The 16,293-nt window shown below is 35.8% G+C and overlaps 1 protein-coding gene across 1 annotated transcript in view; it reads right to left on the reverse strand.

Moving 5' to 3' along the window:
* DNAH5 (dynein, axonemal, heavy chain 5) overlaps positions 1 to 16,293 on the reverse strand; it is a 134,886-nt gene that overhangs the window by 27,093 nt on the left and 91,500 nt on the right. Inside the window, 10 exon segments of the mRNA XM_009324988.1 lie at positions 458 to 593; positions 902 to 1,039; positions 1,958 to 2,137; positions 3,587 to 3,790; positions 6,878 to 7,054; positions 7,313 to 7,427; positions 8,938 to 9,169; positions 10,121 to 10,388; positions 11,168 to 11,321; positions 13,790 to 13,920. Coding sequence (XP_009323263.1) covers positions 458 to 593; positions 902 to 1,039; positions 1,958 to 2,137; positions 3,587 to 3,790; positions 6,878 to 7,054; positions 7,313 to 7,427; positions 8,938 to 9,169; positions 10,121 to 10,388; positions 11,168 to 11,321; positions 13,790 to 13,920 — 1,735 coding nt within the window.

Genomic DNA, 16,293 nt, shown 5'->3' on the forward strand with positions numbered 1-16,293 from the left:
TATTATTATTATTATTATTATCATATTATTATAATTTGATTTCAATTATTAAACTGTTTTTATCTCAACCCACGAGTTTTTCTCACTTGTGCTTTTCCAATTCTCTCCCCCATCCCACTGGGTCGGGGGGGGAGTGAGCGAGCAGCTGCGTGGTGCTTAGTTGCCGACTGAGGTTAAACCACGACAGCACTGGATGTTACACATAGCAAGTAAAAGCCCATGCACAGCATACACAGTTACTGTATTATTTGTTTTTTCAATATAAAATGAACTTCAATATCGTATTTTTTACCTAGCAGTGCTTTAGCAAGAGAATTAATAACAATTACCCTCATTTTAGCAAGAGGGAAGCTAAGCTACAAAGGAAAAGTTTGAAATTTCAAATGTTTTCAGTTTCACTACCCATTACAACTCAAGTGACTAACTTTCAAGTTCAAAGATGTGGACAAAAGCTTACCCACTAGCCTCTTGGTTTGCATGGCAAATTCTTTACTCTGCTCTGTCCACCTCTCTTTTTCACCTGCTAAACCACTTATAAGACTTGAGGCAGTTTGCATTTTATGACGGCAATGCTCAGCATCTTCAAGCAAAGTCTAGAGAAAACCATACACCAAGAAATACAGTTTACAGTCATGTATCTGATAGGCCAGCAAAATCTCTACATCTAATTAAACCAGTAGTTAAACAACAGCTCAAAAATATATTCTCAAACACTTATATCACCATGTAGAGAAGGAGGGAAAGCGGGATGGAAAAAATATATCAAGACGAACTATCAACATCTGTCATAAATGTGATCAACATCCTTTCCAAGGAATAACTGGAGAGAGAAATTGAGAGAATGCATTATGTTTTCCTTAAAGTAAGGGTGGCAACTTCTTTTCTGTGAAGAGCAGTTTACCTGTTTTTCTCTCATTGCTTTTTCATACTCTGCCTGCACAATATCTAATTCTTCTTGCTTGGCACCCAGTTCTTCCTGAGCTTTCTGCAGATCCAGCATAGCAGTAGTCAGGCGATTCTCCTGGATTGCTAAATTAGCCTATGAAGCATACAAATATAAAAGTGTATTCATACATACAACATCTCAAAGCATTTGCTATATAATGTTATCTCAAATAATTTTTACTGTACTACATTTCAAAATCAAACTGCTCAGTAGAGATTTCATCACTCATTAAAACCTTTTATTTGAATTTTACAACAAACTAACTTCTTATTGCAGGTAGCTGCAGTTAAGCAGTTGGTGTAACATCAATTAGAAAAAATAATTATAAAAACTTCTGGGAATACCAGCCATTCCCCATCTGACACAAAAGTTAGTCTGATCTGACCTGCGAAAAAGACTGGTGCCACTAGAAGCCTATTTGATTTCTCCAACCAATATGCTTTGTCTAATGAAAAACACTACCTCTAACTACAAATCTTGCTTCCCTCTCGGTCATTCCTATGATAAATACAAGCTATTCTATGTTAAAATCATGTTTGACCATGTTCTTCCTGACTTTCATTCTTACCTTTTAACAACTATTTAGGCCTGTTTTTCTCTAAATAACACTGATGAACAGAGACTCTGTACAGTCTTCTTATGAACTGAGATCCCGAACATTAAAAGAACCAGATCTCGAATCTTTTCCTACTGAATTCTTATTTAAGATAAAGCAATTGCGATAGTGAATTAAACTAGATGAAAGCTGCTTCAACACCATTCAGAAGGGGCCCACAGGCATAAAACTGCACAATCTCTTTCATAATTTTGACAACTTACAAGTGGTAGTACATTTGAAATATATTTTACTGTAGAGTTACTATTTTCTAGATAATAAATTCCTACAGAGGCATGTACCAGTTGGAATAAGGCAGCTGATGTTTCCAGCAGATGAAATCCTCAAGTGCACACAGGTGGGGAGGAGAGGGAGCAAAGGGTGTTTGTGTGCCTCCCACTGATTAACAGACTTACCTTTAAAGGTAATACTTCTTTGTTGATGGAAAAAAATACAGCCATAGCTTTGGTCCATGAGCAAAGGCCAGCAACGTTCCCACATACTCTCTTAGCTGTCTCAATGTTGTAGTCCACCATTTCAAAATACGGGCTCAAAAGTTCTACCACTTCTTCATTAATTGTGTCCTTTGGAAATTGCTAAAAAAAAAAAAAAGTGCAATATACACAATGTATGTAATATATGGAAACTATACATTTATGTATTTTAGCACACACAGAACACTACCAAGATCACAAATGTTACTTACAAACAGCTAATATGAAGTTCTCTGTCTCATGCATCTTTGAGAGCTTGCCAAAGTCATTCCACTCTGTTCTATATTCTTACAAAACGGAAAAAAGTTTGCCTTCATTTATGATCATTGCTATCTTACACTATCTGTTACTGTTACACAGCTAATTGTTGATACAAAATATCACTGATATCCTGCTTGAAAATCCGTTTTTCTTAATACTGAATAAGTAACTTAATAACCTTCAAAAACAAAAGGAAAAGCTTAGCTCTGGTTCATAAACATACATTCTACAAGACAGTCCTTTCAAAGGGCAAGCCAGCTGTCTTCTCTTTAAATTACCTTATCTCATTAGTGGAATGTGTTTCAACTTTAAGAATTTATTTTGACCCTCTCTTTTCTCCAAAAAACATCTCTTCCATTTTTCATCCCCAAAAGCTCTCAATTTTCTCCCTCAATTTTATTTTGATGGTCAAATATTTTATATAAGTTTGGTCTTTTTTAAAGATTTATTTACAAGGTATAATGAAAGTCCATCACTGATGAACTTGAAAACTAGCTGTTCCCTGAAGCACAAATAGGTTTATGCATGCACAAGCAATGAAATGTTGAAGCCTTTCAGTAAATTAAAAATCCTCACGAGTAGATGCAATGTGAATACTACATAAATGGCATCCATGGCACTACCAACCATACAAAGTTGGTCAGGCCTGCCATCTGCGATTTCCCACTGGACCAGAGACAGATTAAGTAAACTCCTCAAAATACAGAAATCAGAGATAATAACATCCAGTGGGGCAGGACAAGGTACAATTTATTCTGAGTAGATTAATCATAATATTATTAGTTTAAATTATTAACAGGGATTTATTCACCAGTTACTCTTCCTATTTCCCTAGACATATGCTATGGAGCTGAAAATCCCAAATTTCAAAAAAATTCAATTTTGCACATCCTAATAATCAACTATTCTTTCGCAAGCCACTGCACATGTTGCAATGCTGAAAATTAATGAAAAGTTAGGTACCAGAAAAAAGATGTTTTCTATCAGCTTTAATGAAACAGGTAAGTCATGGCTATTCAAACCAAATGCTTAAAGCTTTGAATCGTTTGTCACTGAAAGTAATTTCATTACCTTACTTAGGAGAAACTATAATTGATTTATGACCTGACTTTGCCAGAAAGATTCAAGTTTATTTCATTATGACATACTTATTTTTAAGCCCTTAACATTTCAGATCTATTGTGTGTTTGATTCCCCTTGCATATTCGTTCTCTTATGAACACCAGAGAAAACACTGTCCCTTATTTTCTTAAATTAAAAAAAATGTCAAAAAAAAGGTTGCACAAGCACCTGTAGGTTCTGTAAGAAGTTCCCTGCTGTCATCAGTTTCAAAGATTCTTGCCATGATGGGATGGTACAGCATTTTTCCTGATCAATTTTCACATTGTTCACTTTTCGCTGGAAGAGCAGTAACACACAGTCCATGATACGCATAATGAGGTGAGGAGGTCGACCCAGTGTACGGACAGTGGCAATATCTGCAGGTTTTATTGTCTATGAATTTAAAACAAAGGGTAAAGCGATTACTGTTATTGTTTATTTAATAAGACACAGAGCACAAGCTCACCAACAGTATTAATCCATTGGAGAAGAAAAAAATTATTTTTGACTGAAAATAATTTTACCCCTAAAAAGCATGAAGCTAGAAGGACCCTCAGATTTTCACTACTACCTCCTAGCAACTACTAGGAAACCTCAGCTCAGCTATCTCTACAGTAGAACCTAAAAGCTTAAAACTACCATGCACATTTTTGATAAAACAAAAACAGAAACATCTTGAAATTTTACCTATTTTTTTAAAAATGCAAACCTATTGACCAGAAACTGAGTCTAGAAAGGAAAATACATTCTGTTGGTATTTGGCAAATGAAGGTGAATTAAGGAAACCAGTGAGAAGGCCTGACACACATATAGATTTGCACCTTCTCATGCATCTTACTGGGAATGTTCCTGTTGTAGAAGCAGGCCTGCGAGAAAAACAAGTAAATTATAATAATGTATGAAAACCTAGGCGCTATTAAGTAAGGCCAAGTAAGCCTATGGTGCAAATCTAATACTGTAACTCATAACTCTAGTGTACATCATGAATCAAAAAGGCCTATCAGAAAAGTCTACTGAAGATGTCTCCTTAGAGAAGCACTGATTTGAGCAGTAGTGCATACTGCACCACATACAGAGGAAAAAAACACTGAAAAATGGTAACTGTTGATGGGCCTGCTCCTATAACAGACATAACTTGGATCAGAACCTTTGCTTATTCACAGGCAGTTTAATCAGCCTGAGTACATGACAGTGACAAACAGTAAGCAACAGGTTATTGCAGGAGTTATGACACCTTGCTTCTAGCCTAGCACATGCCTCTCTGAGAATTCATAAAGGAAGATTTTAATTACTTGTGATTATACTTCAAGAAAGGGATTGTAAATTATTGCAGATTATCCTGTTCAACTTCCTTCTGCCTGCCTTTTGTTTCCCTTCAATATTTTGCTGCCCATTGGGTTCAGTGTGCACCTGAAAATTCAGCAGAGTTTTTCCAGATATCTGTGTGGAAACTTTAACCAGTGTTTCTCAGTGACCTTTAGGAAATTCAGCCCAGCCTTTTTTGCTCCATCCAAATTGTGGCGAGAGTTGCATTTAATTTCCATTTATTTATTTACTTACTTCTAGTTGTGCATTTAATGCGCCATTTTTATTGCAGGGAAAAGTGCAACTAAGTTTTATTTAACTTTGACAATTCTTATTCAAACTTTAAAAAATTAATCTCACTATATTTAAAAATGCTTATAAGCTGTTCTGTACCTACGTGTCTCTTAAGATAGCATTTAGCAGTCCTAAAATATGTAAAAAAATGGAGCGAAATAACCAACCACGGACTTTCTTTTTATCTGGGAAATGACCTTTGTATTTATCAAATATTTTACTAGACATTTGTCTACACTGCAAGCAGAATTCCATTCTAGGAATCCCTAGAGGGAAGTTTGCAAATCCATAATGATTGTGAGATTCATGTTTTGAAAGATGCAGCCCTATACAGACTCATACAGAGAATTTTCTTATTAAAGGAGTTTCTGAATAAATGAATGCATGCTGATAGGCTTGCTTTTATGATAGTTTTCCTTTCCCCTTTAGGCACAGGCAAAGCAATTTATTATAGCAAATGCAAGAATTTCAAGATTAAGCCCAACCACCTGTCCCCATTGTGAAGTCTCACAATAATGCTAGTGTAGCTTTTCCTTAAAATCAGATTTTCGTTTATTAGAATCCAAAATTTCAAGAAGAGCAGTATTGTTTTGGTTTGGTAATTTTAGCCAAAACCAGAAAGTAAGCTGTAATAAGATGCAGGACAGGACACCGGTGCTCTTTTCATACCTCAGACACTGCCCAGTTAGCATTGTTTGTTTATGCACTTGTCAGAATGCTTGCCTACCTCTGGGTTTTATTTTTTTTTTTACATTCCTCCTGTAGCTAAGTATCAGGATCTTATGATCCAGACCTGCTCTCTTACTCCACTCTTTTCAGCTGTCATGTCATCAGCCTTCATTTAGACATTTCCACTCTGCCCTTCAAGAATCATGGCAGTCAGAGATTGTTAAGCACCTCTCCCTCAAAGTGAAGTCATACATTCAGGAGATCCATGAAAACTTGTTTATACTAGATTTTGAAGACTTTGATTTGAAGGAACATCACAATAGTCTTTAACCATCACAACTGTTGGCAGCCTCTCAAGTAGAAAGGAAAACCTTCCAGTAAACAACCTTTGAGATTTATCTATCCTTCAGGTTTTACCATCATTCTTTTCTGTCTCTTGAGATGCCAGCTCCCTGACAGCCTCCAGTATTAGGTTTACTTCAGATCCCACTACTGCTGCTCACAACAGAAATGCCTTGAGGAACATGCTCTTATAGTCAGCTGAACAGACATTAAAAAAAAATACTATGCAAGATCAACAAAAATTAATCTTTTTTCATCACTAACGATGCGTCATGTAAAGATATAGGCACAGTGTTATCACTCTATTAAAAAAGCTTTACAAAAAAAGAGTATGTTGAAAGACATGAAGTCCCATGGTGAACGCCAGAAATCTGGGTAATGCCACAACTCATAAGAAAAAAGAAGGGTTTTTTTGAAGAAGGCAGAAATCACTGGATCAGCAAACTTACTCAAAATGCAATCCATCAGTGAAAACTGAAAATAAAACAGGAGGTTTATATTTGGATGGAATTATAACTGTTTTTACACGGAAGGCACTTCTTCACTCATTGCACACAAGCTGTTTCATAACAGTATCAACATTCAGTTACTCGTCTAACATCAACCTGCAGCACATCATATATCAACTATAGTTTCAAATGAATGTTAAAACTTGCCCTTTTCTGAAAAACTGCCTACTTTGGGTTTGGTACTCAGGTGGAAAAAGAAAAACAAAACTGAACCTAAAAAGCCTGAAAATACGTGTATTTATTTGCATACATTTTCTGTCAACTGATGAGTTATACGATGCACCTGCAATCTTATATTTGTTTTCAAAGAAGCCCATCTTCTTAGAGGTAAAATAATGTTATACGTGGTCCAAGTACTAACCTGTAAGGCTGCTTCTGCCTCTTCCAAAGCAGGCTTAGCAGCTTCCAACTTCTCTTCAGCAATGGCTTTGTCAACTGAGATACTGTCTACAATAGCTTGAGCTTTGTCTTTCACTTTCTGAACTTCACCCTTCACCTTCTCAGCAGCCTGTGCTTTTACAGTAACTTCTTTCAATACCTAGAATGTGAGAAAACCCACATGCCAAATATTAAAGAAAACATCTAGTTGGAAGAATGTATTAGTTTTTGTTGTAAAATTTTATCTGTTGAAATCCAGAACCAGAAAATTCAAACAAGATGACTTTCATCACTGTTGTAAGTTTCCAAGATCCCTTTTTTCCAACACTTAACTTCCTTTTACTTGATTAATCTTTTCAAAATAGAATAAAAAGAGCAAAAAAATCAAACAGCAATACACTTTGAAGGCTGTACATACCATGTCGGCTTTTTCATTGGCAATTTGAAGTTCCTTTTCTTTTACCTCCAGCTCTCTGCTTAGAGCAGCCACTGACTCAGAGGCCTCTTTCAATTTTTCCAGTCCAGTATTCATTCTGGAGTTAAAAAGCAAAATAAGAAGCATGTAATTCCCTATGTAATTTACACTCCACTTTCCAAATTATTCCATCAATAGAATGAATCACATCAATCAGAACAAACACTAGCAAAAGAGGTTTTACACCAAAAATAAAACTTGTACAGGAACTTTCACGCAAGTGTCCAGTGTCTTCAGAATCAAGAAAGCGAACAATAAAGAATTACATAAAGGGAGTCTGTGGCTTGAAATTTTACCCATTTCTAACTCAAACAGTATGCCTTTATCATTGCATAAAAATCCTATACGTTGGTTCCATATATGTCACTGTTCCTGTTGAGCTCCAACCTGATGCTCAAAGGACTGAGTTCTATACAGCAGAAAGCATTTTACGATCACTAGAATCGTAACTATTTCTTGTTTGAAGAGGATATTGAAAAGGTTAATAAAGTCAAGATATTGAAATCAAGACCAACCAAAAGAGACTAACAGAAAAAGATTATTGAGATAACACTTTTCTCATTCAGCATTAAAATGCCCCTTCAACAGTGCTTTTTGTCTATCAAAATGTAAGGCCTCACTTGGGACTTTCCAGACAAGTTTAAGTGGCCTCTACAGAGGCTGCTACTGCAAAGGCTAAGCAGTACATGGACAGCTAAACAAATACAGGACAACAGATAAAGAGTAACACCTGCCAAAGCAATTCAGACTATGCGACTAAGGTTAAGTGAAACAAATTGACATGCATGAATTAATCTGGTACATTTGAGGCATCAGAAGGTAGAAAACAGGACCACACCTTTCTGTTTTACAAGTCTTCACCCATAACTCTATTTGGCTTTGAAGTCAAAGAATATTTCAAAGCAAAATAAACTAGTTTGAGTCTTTCTTAAAGGCTTCCAGCTCTTTGTGCCAATCTGTGAAAATTGAGATCACAGTTTTTCTTAAGGGTGGTACCAATTGATACACCAAATGCTAATTTTACATTCTATTTGAGTATTTCTGACATGAAGATAAATCTGCAAATAGACTTCATTAGTTTAATAAAGTATCTGAAAAGGAGAATGAATATATCAAAACCACTTTAAAAATCTACAAGTAAAAAGTTCAGCAGCCTAAATTAGGCTCTATGATCACAAAACCAAAAACGCCAAGGGTATTTCTTACATGTTCATATCAGGAGGATGCAACTGTGTAGCAAGAAAACAAAATTATATGTAGATTTTTTTTTTTACTCGTTAAAAATACATGGGAATAATTTATATTCACTTTTTCTCCCACTACCTTGCTTTTTCATACATCACTACCCTTCTTCCCCCTCAAAAAATATATAGTCTTTAACTTATATGCCAAGAGCAACTATAATATTTGGTCAAGTTACACTTCTACACAATTTTAGATAATTCAAAAAAAAAAATTATCCTTTTGCTGTGCAAAGAGACAAGCCATGCATTGAAACGAAGCATATCAGAATATACCTATCTGGGGAAGAAAACGACAGAAAGACAGTAGTAAACTGACCAGTTTACCTGTTTGCTAATGTCTGCACTTCAGCATGCTTTTCTCTGTATGTGGTTTTATATCCCTGAATAAAGGACAGGTAGGATTTGGGAGTCACATGTGTACAACGTCTGTATCTTTGAAAGTAATCAGAACACTTCTCTGCCACTCCATCCTGGAATGAGCCCATACACCGCACAATTTCCCTCTTTGTATCAGCAGTGCAGTCCATATCAAATGAGGACAGGAAATGTTCAGATACTTAGGAAAGAAAGAAAAACATAACTGTAAGTAAATATTCAGGAAAAACTCTTAGCTTATAAACAAGGCAATACAAAGGCTACATACCATGACAAAGGGAAATATTTCATCTAATTAAATTTTCATCTGCCATTGATCTGTGTACCACTTACTCACATATATTTGGCTCAGTATGTGGCTGAACTTTAAATAGCATTTTATTTTTAACATTTCACAATCCAATATGTGGTCTACTAAAGGATGGTATTGATTACGCCGGGCAATAATTGCAAAGCAGGAAACACCTCTGGAAGTGAAGTCTTTATACAATGTTATTGGCAATCTGAGATTCATTTTCTTGATGTCTTCTATAAATCTTATTTAAAATGTAAATACTAATTATCAACCAACTTATTGACAGCTGTGGCATGGGAGATGCTTTCACATTGCATCAAGAAGACATTATGTCAGCTTTCACACAGCTTCCAAAACCCCAGTCTTCTTTACTCTCCACCATCAGATTCTTAACATTATTCCACAATTCTCAGTAAAAAGTATTGCCAAGGGTCTGGTATTCTTTCACCTCCAAAGTGTGCAACTGCTTTTTCTCTCTGAACCTGTCTAACCGCTAAGTACCAGGGATTGGGTAATCACAGCCTTCATCTGTATGCCCGATCACAGGCACAGTCACTAATAATCACTTTCTTTAGTAGTATTTTGCCTTCTTTACTAACGCCTTTAAGCCATCTTCAAGGGGAATTTTTCCTCAAACCATGTTCAAAGCCTTTCCTCTGGTAGAAATATTTAAACAGTTTAATACAGCAAGCTTTATAGAAGAAAACATCTATATCAAATTTTAGAACCAAGTAAGTTTCTTCTGCCAGTGTGCTAGCAAAATTCAAAGCAATTAAAACAACTTCATGACCACCAATCAGAAAATTAAATATCTGCAAAGACAAAACCTGCACCTACCTGCCACTAGAGCATCCTTAGGCCATCGGCTGAACCAATCTGTAGTACATCCAGAAATGAGAGCAGGGAACTTCAGGGCCCTATTTCGGAATTTTTCACCTACTGGTGAAAAGCAAAGAACCACGTGAAGGTTCTGATGGACTCTGGCCATGAAGTAGTCATAGAGAACCTCACTGGTTGGAGGTCTACGCGGATATTCCTTTTTGAAGGTGGGTATGAGGTCAGTAACGATCTCATCCACTTCATCACGTGCAAATAAGTTTGACACCTTTGAGAAAAAGGAAGATTTTTTTTCACGCTTTATGAGATTCAAATAGAGTATATAGCATAAGGTTCATTTAATAGATACTATTTCAGGAAGGGACATACATTTCAGACCCTGAAGTTATTAGGACCCACCCCACTCCTTTAAACCAGAACTTCTACTCAAGTGATTCCATTAAACACACGGAAATCTAACTTGCTGTAAAAGTAAAACCCACTCTCCCATGTGAACAACAAAGAATCCATGTATACTGGCTTTGCTTTCTTCTCTTAATATTCTAATAACTAGTAGAAATTACCCTGAAACACACCCCTGAAATAATTAATAAATAAATAAATTAATTAATTAATTAAAACAATAAAAGCCATCCCATCCATTCTGGATATAAATTTACCATACAAAAACTAATGGTACACTAATGAGATATTTAACAGCCAATGCTGTTAAACTTCAGTGATGTTCCCCAAGTCTCATTTTTTTTTAAGCTATCCTCATGTCCATGACAGCTTGTCAACACATTTAAAAGGGTCTGACCTAGACAATTTCTCTGTATGGAATGATGATGCTCATTCTTAATTTTACAATAGCTTTGTCTCACTCTAACCTAGTATAATGGATTGTTTCCATTTTTTATAATACTGTAATGACAAAAAGCACTTGAGTTTTAGTTTGTGAAAGTGTGCCCCTTGACATATAAATTAATATTTAAATAAATTTGGTTATTTTACTTCAGAATTATAAAATTAAAAAGGCAGAAAAACAACCATGAGAAGGCATCTTACTTCTCCTGATGATAAAACATTGTTCAGGTATTCCAAGAAAGACTCATCTTTGATCTCATTGTCTGTAAAAAGAAAACAGATGCCTTTCCCTTGCAGTCCTGCTGTTCTATACAAGAGTTTCAAATCTTCCATCAAGTTTAAAGTGTTGTATGATCTACAAAAAAGGACAGTTATACTAATATTCATTCCTTTTAAAAAGGGCTTCTGGTTAAAAGAAAAAGAACAAGCAAACTTAAGTAAGAAACAATCTCTTGGAATTTAAGGAAAAAAGGTGCCAAAGTCCAGGGATTTTCATTTAGATCAGGAGGAAAGACATAGCTAATTTCAAAGTCTCACATTAAATACCTATTCCGTTCTTCTCTTTCCTGCTCTCTTTTTCACCTCCCAGTTCAATGAAACAGTAAAAAAAAAAAAAAATTTAAAATAAACCCCACAACCCTACACCCCAAACCTACCAAAAAAATCATAAAAAACAACAAAAAAACCCCAAACCTGAAGTCTTAGCATGCTATTCATTTCTCTCTTGCTACAAGAAGTGAAAAGACAGACAGGTGTTGTCTCACAGGATTTTGTCACGTGCTGGGTGAAATAAGATACTTTAGATTTTATTGACTAATTTAAAAACTCAAACTAGTTGGCCTTTCTGGTGAAAGTCATCACCAATGGTGGCACTCACAGTTTTACAAAAAGGAAAGAGAGCAGCAGTAAACTAAGAGATTAAAAACATAAAAATTATTAGACAAGGTGTGGTGGGTTGACCTTGGTGTCTGCATAGTCATTTCTCTCACATATTCTCACTCCTCTCTGCCGGCTCCTGTTGCACAGCAGTTTTTTTTCTCCTTCTTAAATATGTTATCATAGAGGAGCTACCACCATCGCTGATGGGTTCAGCCTTGGCCAGCGGTGGGTCCATCTTGGAGCTGGCTGGCATTGGCTCTATCGGACATGGGGGAAGCTTCTAGCAGCTTCTCACAGAAGCCACCCCTGTACCCCCCCCCGCTGCCAAAACCTTGCCACACAAACCCAATACACAGGGTTACACTGGAATGATCTCTCTGGCTGGATAAAGGAGTGCAATAAAAGCTGAGGCTTCTAGGATGCCCACTGGGAATTAAAACAGAGAAGTGATTGCATGCAACTTTATTAAGAGTTTCTTACGTAACCATAATGATCTCATGTGTGACCTGAAAAATCAGAAATTATACAATAGTTCCTCATTACTAGGGAGGAGCTCAGGAAATAAATACATTGGGTTTACAATTTTTTTCTTAATGATTAAGAAGATAATTTTTCGCATTTCAGCAAAGATATAATCACCAAGATAAGGTTCCATACATGTGTTTATAAATAAGACATTTCAAAAGCAAAGACACCACTAAAATTAGAGATGGACACAGAGAAGACACAAATATTCTATGCCCTTTTGTTTCAGCTGCAGGGGGAAATAATGATTGGAAGAGTTATTCAGTTCATTACTCAAAATTAGACAAAAATACTGACCTGAAAAAAATACTTTGTTACACATATTGAGTTAGTAATATGACTATCATCCACCTTGGTGAACTAAATGAAACCATTTGAAATCCAACAATTATTATCTTTAAGAAATCATGGAAAAAGAAATTTTGTATTACCAAAGGGCAAACCATTCTATCCACGAAAGATTCAAATTTCTTCCCAGAGGTATTTTGGCACAAATTATTAGATGTGTTTTAGATAAACACTTAAGGTTAGAAAAGCATGGAGTTTAATTTTATCAATCAGATTACACTTCTATACTTGCTTCTTGACCCACCTGGAGAACTCCAAGGGGTTTGTAAGGCAGGATTATGTTTTATCAGAATCTTTGACGAGTCTGTCCTAAAATCATGTTTATTCAAATCTTCACTCAGTCTATTCTTCATCATAGTTTCTTTAATTCATCTAGTACACACATTGGGTTTACAAGCCTTCAGGTGTAAGGATTCTCCAGATCTTTTCTGGACTTTTTTTTTTTCATGGGCTTTATATAGGCCTTGTTATGATCCTCAGGTGCCAAGAGGCACTCATATTCTAAAATATTCAGAGAAGGATTTGTAATTTATTTTTTATAACTTTTGTGAGTTATTCCAAAAGAAACCATATTGGGTTGAATAACATGAAATAAGGCAAGATATACCTGGAAAAGACTGTCAAAATACTGACATATACATAAGATCTACCAAATTAATGGGCAGGGATGAAGATTCCGCCTCCTCACACAGGTGTTATTTCAAATATTACAAGATAAACTCATGAAGGTGTTACGGACAAATAGCACCTATAAATACTTTCAGTACAGTTTAGTGTACTGTGTAAAGACAGAGTAAAGATAAATTGACCCTGCCAATATTCCTTCTCATTCTGTGAAACACACAAAACAGTTTACTACTCCAAAGATGGTAAAAGCTCAGACTTACTATAGAATATCAAGCAAATTTAGTAAGTCTCAAAGGATTTTCATGTCTTTTCACTCTAGGCAACAGTGCTCAGCCTATGTTAAGCTTGTTCTTTCTCCCACTGCAGAGACTGGGAGCCTGTTTTATTTACAGGAAGAGTTCAAACACAAAGTACTTATTTACTTAAATTTTAATTAATGCTCACCTTGTTAGCATTATCTGGAATGTATCATAGCCAGCTATGAAAGATGCCAGTCTTGTCAAGCTCTGCTTTCCTGAGCCTCCAACTCCAACTAAAAGAGCATTTCCACGAGGAGTGCGAATCACCCGAGAAATCTGTGTAAGATCACAGTCATTTAGTGCTACAATGTGTAAAAGTTACACACCCAAAAATCCTATGTTACTGCAGTAATAAAGTTATATCAGAAATGCAGAACGAATGGAAGTTTTAAAGTTTAATTAAGGGATTCTATATTGCTATTAATATATTCTATGGACATTTGCACTTTGCAATATTTTCTGTAAACCTTACAATAGTATAGTAACCACGTGATTCCATCACTGTGAACTTTCAATTATCAGTAGAATTGCATCTCATACTTCCACAAAGCACAAGTAAATCTCAACTGTGATTTGTTAGTGATGTGCTATCATAGCATGACAGATTATTAAAACTGGGAAGAAAATAATAATTTCCCCGATACCATACCCTTTGGACAACTTTAGTAAGACTCATCTCTCCAGGTCTCTTCATTGTGACCAGAAAGACAAGTTGTCCCAGGCATGTTAAATTCAGGAGAAACAGTCTCCAATATTCTCTGCAGCAGGTAATAATACTGCCTTTAAAATCAAACTTCATAAGCTTCTAGTTTACTTGATTATAAAAATGCACACAGTATGAATATTTGGTCACAATGGAACATCTCCCAGGTAGATCTCCTTTTCTTTCCTATTTCATTATTTATCTTTCAAAGCAAAAGGCAGTAGTTACCTACTACTCCACATTTCCCTTCAATTCAGGACAGTGCAATGTAAACAAACAGACCCTTTGCAATTTAGAGCAAAAAAATTTTCAGCACTAACTGTGAACTGCATGCAGCACCCATCCCACTGTCCACAGCCAAAACACAATGCCAAGAAATCTGAAACAGATAGAAGATGTTATCTGATGCTGAGAAAATATGACTTTAAGCACAGGAGACAAACTTGCTCCACACACCACCAGTTGCACATGGACAGATCCTCATAGTATACAGAAAAGCCTACATTAATTTCCAGAACAGCATGAAGCCACTTGCCTCTCAAAGGCAAGGTAATCCAACCAGCCAGTTAGCAGCTGGTCTCCTCTGCACAAGCAATGATGCAGAGTATTGGCTCCTATTCTCTTTATTATCTTGAACATCCCTCTGATTCCCCTAGAATTCCATCATGCCAATAAGCAGCCTGGGATACGTATTTACTTGCCTTTCCTCTAACATACTTTTTTTCAAGTTACTAAAAATAGTCATGTCAATCTCCTGCAGTTTTAAACCCATATATTTTACATATTGAGTGCAATGTACTTGCTACTTTTCATAGGTTAATGTTTTATAAGCAAAGATAAAATCAAGTATGAAGGCTTGATTTTAAGCATACTTAGTATTTAACCAGAGAAAGAAAAATAGATTTGCACACCACCCTTGGAATATTGCTGATCACTTCATTTATGGCTACTAGATCTTTTCCAGATGGAGGCACACAAGCTGTAAACTGGAAGCTTTGCTCTCTAAGATATTCCTCAGCTTTAACTCATTCAAGTCATACTACGTCAGCTCAGATTAGGCATTACTTCAACTGTGCTTACCTAGCTTTCCCTTAGAAGCTGTCTCAAGTCTAGCTAATGCATAAAGCTCAGACCTGCACAGCTGTAAATGCTGCTTTCAAGAATATGGGATCAAAGAAGCACCATATATTCATTTTATCCAAGTGAAAGTTAAGATAATGTTTCAGGTATTTACCATCTAGCTACCCAAAGAAGAGATTCCTGAAGAGAGGTGGCTCTTCAGTGAATGAAGAAAAAAAAACCCAAACTTTTTTTTGCGGGGGGCTAGATCCTGAATTTATATAGATTTTTTTACGAGGTATAAATCAGAAACTTGTTAGCGAGTGTGATGATGATTTAACAATTTTCCTAAAGAAATCCACAGCAGAACATGCATTTTGCAGAGAAGACCTTAAAAGAAAGGGACTAATTTTGTGAAATTACAAGAATCCACCCCAAAACTTTGAAAACTGCAGATGCAATGTGTTTGTCAACTATAATTAAATTTAACTAGTTTTGATATTTATTATATGATTTGTTAGGATGGTACAATCCAATATTCAGTTCATAATAATTTATGATAAGAAATACAGATAACCTCACTGTGCAACTGAGAAACAATAGGTGGTTTTGCTTAAAAAAAAAAAAAAAGGTTCTCCTTTGTATGAAGGCTATTCTGTGTGGGCAATCCTATCAAGCTGTGCTGTGCTAAAAATTATGGTCAGCTCCAATCTGTGTTCAAAATATTTTTAAAACAAGTGAGCATACTGTGGATCTACAAAGGAATTTTGCACTACATTTATTCCTACTCTTCTGTGTCTACTCCTTCATAAGCAACCAATTATGTCTTAACCTGAATTTCATTTGACTCATTCCAAAGAGAGGAAGGGCTCTCAGAAGAATTAACA

The sequence above is a fragment of the Pygoscelis adeliae genome, unplaced genomic scaffold (assembly GCF_000699105.1).
Source record: "Pygoscelis adeliae isolate BGI_AS28 unplaced genomic scaffold, ASM69910v1 Scaffold86, whole genome shotgun sequence".
Classification (NCBI taxonomy): Eukaryota; Metazoa; Chordata; class Aves; order Sphenisciformes; family Spheniscidae; genus Pygoscelis; species Pygoscelis adeliae.